Here is a 5,743-nt window from a genome sequence, read left to right as displayed (position 1 = left end):
CAGCCCAAACAGCTTTCTCTACTTTTTGTAGATGCTCCATAAATATCTGTTGAGTGAATAAATGAGGACAAGAATTTTATAGAGTGCCTGATGTAAATGGAGATGCACATGATTTACAAAATAAAGTATTTTTAATGCTCAGATGAGACTTTCCAATACTTGGAAGTTTAGTATTGCTGTGAATATTAATAATGCCCAAATAATTAGCACTTGAAAGAAGGTTTAATTCTGGCACTCAGATTATTTGTGAATGTCTAACTGTAGGCAACTTCATGAAAAGCAATTAGCAGATTCTTCGGGCACATGACAAATCCTTTATTACTGTGCTTATAAGTGACACGGTTCGGTTTACAGAAAACCAAATGTAATTAAATAACATTGAACTTGAAATCTACCACAGACTCAAGATATACAAGGTATACTTGGCAAGGCAAAAATTCTCAAACACTAGGTTGTTTCAGGAGAAAGATAAATTTCCATTAAGTAATTCCCACATTTTTTTTTGTCTTACAGACAGTTCCTTTGGCAATAACTTCCACTTTAGCTTTTATTATATAAAAATATAACAAAATTTCATTATATACAAACATTACATTACACAATGTACAGGTTAAAAACACTAAGAAAATGGCAAGCTGCAAGTGAAATTAAAGTCAATAGCATGATAAGAAAAATTAAATACTGCACACATTTCATAAAAATTACATTAACTACATTTTTTGTTTGCAAATACCAAACAGTACCAATGTGATTGGAAATAGCTTCCAACAGCTTCATTTTAAGGCACATCTTGCATATTTAATATATACAACACTGAAACCAGTCAATAACTTAGGGGCTTCTCGGAGTGACCTGTATAAGTTGTGAACACATGCAGCATGGGGTTACACATTTTCATTGGCTTCCTTCTTTGGGGACAGGTACCTGCCAGGGGGGGACTGATAGAGGGGTACCCCGATCTCCTGCAGGTCTGGGAGCCTCCCTGGACGGGGAGGGGAGAGCAGGGTGACTGTCCTGTCATAGTCCCTGTGTAGCACTTTCTCATAGACGCTCTGCAGCCCCACTGTCTTGGGCAGCTGGGCCTGGTAGTAATTGTCCCTGCGCAGAGGATCCCGAGGCAGGGAAGTGCTCTTACAGAAGGTAGACATCTGGGCTGGTGGGTGAGGCGGGGGATGCGTGTTGGGTCCTCCGCATGACGGGCTCCAGCAGCGGTCAGAGTGGCCCAGGATCTTACACTCAGCGGTGCACGCCCACAGTCCTAACATAAAAGAGAAAGGGAGAGAGCGTGAGGATGATTACTGAGATTGCACACAACTACGTCTCCCTCTTCAGAATGTCAGGCAGGGTCAGGGCGGCTGAAAAGGAAAGTGAGTATGAAAGTAAACGCGGTGATTCAAGATTTGAAAGAACACTCCTTCCTGTAAAGCCACTCTCATACGAAGTTGGCTCAGCTTCTTTTGCTGCAAGCAAGTTAGGGCACTGCGGAGCAGAAGCCTCAGCCCTGCCTCCACCTAACAGGATGGGAGTGTTCTTTATTCAGTGGTGGAGCTACCTCGACGTGACATTTTGAAATCGGCTGTCTGATGAAGGCCGGGATCCCAAACTCCGGGGCCTGAAAAAAGTGGGGAAGAGGGAGGGGGCTGGGAACGGAGATTGACAGGAGGGCAGCAAGGGAGGGAGAGGAGGAACGCTGAACTTGGCAGGAAAGAAGAGTCCTCACCACTCTGCATGTGGTTGATGAGATCCTTTTTCAGAGCGTCCCCGCTGATGTCGGAATCGCTGTCGTTGAAATCACTATCCCCTTTGCCGCTGTCTTTGCCGCTGAACTTCTCCGCTTCTCGGCCAGAGATGGTGTTGAAAGAGTGTCCTTTCCAGACCGCCACAGGGGGCGCCGGCTCCTTTCCGAAGCCGGGGGAAGCACCGTAGGGCTGCAGCAAGGAATGGGGAAGCGGGGCGGGGGGGGGAGACGAGGTGAGGTAGGGTCGGACAAGAAACAACAAGTGCGACAGGTTAGGCATCTCCGGTGCAGGCACACCCAGACCCCTCCAGTCCCTTCCCCCAACCTGTCCGCGGAGCACGGAGCGGGGCGCCCAGCCGAAGGAAGGCCTCACCTCGGCGTGCGCGCCGCGGAGCCGCTGCTGCCCCTCGAAGTGACAGGAGCTTTCCCCGGTGGCGCTGCCGCCCTCCGAGCCCGGCACTTCGGCCGCGGCGACCGCGGGCGGGGGCGGGTCGGCCGCGGGGCTGCCAAAGGGCGCTTTTCCGCTGCCAGGGAAGGTGAGCACGTCGAACATGTTGGGCCTGGGCCCGGCTCCCCGGGCAGCCTCCTCCGGGGAGCCGGGAGCCGAGGCTCCGCCGCCCGCCGCCCCGGGCCGCTCTTCCCGGCGGGCCCCCCCTTTGCGCACCTCCTTCTTGCGGCGGTTGCAGGTGGTGGCGATGGCGATGATGGCGGCCAGCAGCAGCGTGCAGCTCCCGGCCAACACGATGATGACGATCAGCGGCGTGTCCCATTGTAGCGCCGGCCCCGACGCCGCGAGTCGAGAGCCGGGCGGGCGAGAACGCTCCGGGCTCCCCGCACTGGCGGGCGCCACCAGCCCCCGCCCGCCGCCTGCTGTCACCACGAAGCTGACGGTGGCAGTGGTGGAGAGCGGGGGGCGGCCGCCGTCGGATATGACCAGCAGGGCCCGGAACACGCGACCCGGCGGCTCCTGCGAGAGGTCGTCTGTGAGCACGATCTCCCCCGTGCGGCGGCCGATGGTGAAGGCTTCTCTCGGCTCCTGCTGCAGCAGCTCAAATGCCAGCTCCCCGTTGGCACCATCGTCCGCGTCCCGGGCCTGCACGCGCGCCACGGCAGTGTCCCTTGCCGTGCGCCCGGGGACAGCCACTTCCAGGGTCCCGTTGGCCGGCGCCGGATGCACCAGGACCGGTGCGTGGTCGTTCTGGTCCAGTACCCGTACCTGCACCAGGGCGCTGCTGGAGAGCTGAGGGGAGCCACCGTCGCTCGCCTGGATGCGCACGTCGAGCTGGCGCAGCGTCTCATAGTCGAAGCTGCGCAGCGCGTAGATGGCCCCGGTGGCCGGGTCCACCGACACGTAGGTGGACACCGAGCCCCCGGCGCGGCCTACTTCTGCCTCCAGCAGCCGGTAGGTGACCTGGCCGTTGCGGCCCAGGTCGGGGTCCCGGGCCGCCACCGTGGCCAAGTAGGCGCCCGGCGGGTTGTTCTCACGCACCGACACTTCGTAGACCGGCCGTGTGAAGAGTGGCGCGTTGTCGTTCTCATCACTCACGCGCACCGTGTAAGGTCGCACGGTGCGTAGTGGGGGCGCGCCGCGGTCCTCGGCCACCAGCGTCAGGTTGTACTCGGCGATGCGCTCGCGGTCCAGCGACGCCGCGGTCACGACCAGGTAGCTGCCCGCGTAGGCCGGCTGCAGCCGAAAGTGCTCGTGCCCGTAGAGGGCGCAGCGCACCTGCCCGTTGGCGCCCGAGTCTCTGTCCGAGGTGCTGACCAGCGCCACCAGGCTCTCGCGCGCTGCCCCCTCTGGCACCAGCGAGATGGCGCCGGCTTCAGGCGTCCCGGGCCCGGTCGGCGAGGTCGCGTCCGCACCCCCGAGAGCGGCGGCGGCGGCGGCGAAGGGAGAGGCAGCAGGTGCGCTCGGGGCGGCCAGCGGGGTGATGGTGATATCCGGAGCGTTGTCATTGACGTCGCGGATGCGCACGATGACCTTGCAGGTGGAGGCCCGGGGCCCGGGACTGCGGTCCTGGGCCCGCACGTCCAGCTCATAGGTGTCCTGGCGCTCGTAGTCCACTGGTCCTGCCAGGGTGAGGCGGCCCGAGCGCGGGTCCAGGCGGAAGAGGCGGCGCGCCTCGGGCGGGGTGCGGGCACCGAAGGCGAACACCACGTCGCCGTTGGGGCCCTCGTCGGGGTCCGCCGCGTCCAGGTCGAGCAGCAGGGAGCCCACGGGAGCGTCCTCCGCCAGCTCCACTTCGGCCACCGCGCCCTGCGGGAAGGCCGGACTGTGGTCGTTGGCGTCCAGCACTCGCACGCTGAGGGCGGCCGTGGCAGAGCGCGGCGGGCGGCCGCCGTCCTGGGCCACCAGCTCCAGGCTGTAGGAGGCCTGGCTCTCGCGGTCCAGCTCCTGTAGCAGCACCAGGTCCGCGCACTGGGCGCCGTCCGCGCGCGTCTGCAGTTCCACGCGGAAGGGGCTGTGAGGCTCGGCCAGGCGCACGCTCTGCAGCCCGTTGGCCCCCACGTCCTCGTCCACAGGCACCTCCAACGGGATGCGCGTGCCCACGGCCGCGCCCTCGGACACCTCCACGGGGATCTGGGCCCGGGGGAAGCGCGGAGCGTGGTCGTTGATGTCCCTCACCTCCACTTCCACGTGCACCAGCCGGAACTGCTCCTGCGAGAAGCTGACCACGTCGAAGGCCAGCACGCACTGTGGCGCCTGGCCGCACAGCCGCTCCCGGTCCAGGCCCGCGTCCCCGACGGTCAGCTGCCCGTCGCCCTCGCGCACCCGGAGCAGCGAGCTGTTGAACTGCTTCATCAGGCGGAAGCTTGTGTCTCCGGATACTTTCATATGCAGGTCCTCAGCCAGGGTTCCGATGACCGTGCCAGGGGCATCCTCTTCGAAGGTGCTGTATCGCACTGTCTTGCTCTGGGTCACTGAGAGCACCCAACAGAGGCTGAAGAGCTGTAAAGGGAAAAGGCAGGGGCTGCCCCCGCGCCTCCCTGGACTCATGCCGCCAGCCCCAAGTGCTATTCCAAGAGGCTGAGCAATTTCTCTCTGGTTTGCAGGTCCGGGCGTGAGTCGCAGGCTCCTAGGAGCACGCTCTTTGCGAGCCCTGTGCGGGAGATCTGCGGGCTGCAGCTCGAGGTTCCGGAGGGCTCTGAGGACACGCCGACCTGCCCACACTGTACACCTCTCCCTTCCTTCTTGCTGGAGCTGCGCCGCTGCGCGCAGCCTCCGGTTTTATAGCAGCCGATATGCAAATCGCCGGAGCCGGGCAGCCAATGGCAGCTTCGCCCTCGCGCCGCTCCTACGCCAGCTTCTGACAATCCCTTTAATGTGGAAAAGCTTAGAGGGGAAAACAAGAAAGGAAAATTAGGGATCTTTTCTTTGTTTCTTTAACTCCTTTCGCCTTTTTTCCTTTCCTGTCGGCGCCCTGAATACAGAGGAGTTGGCACAGGTCGCCGGGAGTAAAAGGAGTGGATGGTTTTGTTAATTGTGCCTGTCCGGGGCTGGCTGCTTGAACAAGCACGCAGGGATTCCACTCGAGTGGCTCGATTCCCCCCCCCCCCCCCCAACCCTTTTTTGCGTTTTGCACCTTGGAAGCTTTCTAAACCTCGCCCGTTTCTCTCCACCTACTTGTTCAGCCTAGTAAGGTCTTGCTAGTCTTCTCTCCTAGATTCCTAAGGCACTCGGAAATAGCGTCTCGATTTAGGAGCCCCAAGGATGAGGAAAGATTGATTTTATTCAAATTTGTGTATGCAATTGTGTTTTGCTCGTGTGAGCCTCGGCAATCAGGGCTGCCACTTCCTTTTCAGAAAAGAGCTCTGCGATGTGTTAGTATGCATGTCACTGTCCAAATGGCTTTCTTAAGCCCTGGGCGCTTGCAGGCCAGGGAAAAAAAAGTTCCAAATAGGATTTAGCATAAGCTTGAGGAGATTTGGAAAGGTTTCAAAGATCAGACTGTATCAAAGGCTTATGAAGCCCTCGTTAGCAGTGGAAATAGAATGGCGTGGCAG

At 59.3% G+C, this 5,743-nt stretch overlaps 1 protein-coding gene across 2 annotated transcripts; it reads right to left on the bottom strand.

Annotated features, from left to right (window-relative positions):
- Positions 1-822: 822 nt before the first annotated feature.
- Positions 823-4,922, bottom strand: LOC113251387 (protocadherin-8). 2 transcript variants are annotated; one of them, XM_026493369.4, is made up of 3 exons: positions 2,112-4,922; positions 1,721-1,928; positions 823-1,258 (listed from the first exon to the last, which is right to left on the bottom strand). In XM_026493369.4, the coding sequence occupies exons 1-3, from the start codon at positions 4,734-4,736 to the stop codon at positions 885-887; spliced, it is 3,207 nt and encodes a 1,068-aa protein (XP_026349154.2). In that variant the 5' UTR covers positions 4,737-4,922; the 3' UTR covers positions 823-884. The 2 variants fall into 2 exon arrangements, with proteins under 2 accessions (XP_026349154.2, XP_044237894.2); XM_044381959.3 differs by having other exon boundaries at positions 2,403-4,922.
- Between the last annotated feature and the right edge of the window lie 821 nt (positions 4,923-5,743).

This window comes from Ursus arctos, unplaced genomic scaffold, assembly GCF_023065955.2.
Source record: "Ursus arctos isolate Adak ecotype North America unplaced genomic scaffold, UrsArc2.0 scaffold_10, whole genome shotgun sequence".
In the NCBI taxonomy this organism is placed as follows: domain Eukaryota; kingdom Metazoa; phylum Chordata; class Mammalia; order Carnivora; family Ursidae; genus Ursus; species Ursus arctos.
Note: the sequence above shows the minus strand (reverse complement) of the source record. Positions and strands in the feature narration are given on the sequence as shown.

What these genes read in the sequence shown, in the direction of transcription:
- LOC113251387 (XM_026493369.4), bottom strand. Translation starts at nt 4,736, where the DNA reads ATGAGTCCAGGGAGGCGCGGGGGCAGCCCCTGCCTTTTCCCTTTACAG. An exon ending in TCCGCGGCGCGCACGCCGAG is followed by an intron (nt 1,929 to 2,111) that starts GTGAGGCCTTCC and finishes TCCTTGCTGCAG; the next exon opens with CCCTACGGTGCTTCCCCCGG. An exon ending in CATCAACCACATGCAGAGTG is followed by an intron (nt 1,259 to 1,720) that starts GTGAGGACTCTT and finishes CTTTTATGTTAG; the next exon opens with GACTGTGGGCGTGCACCGCT.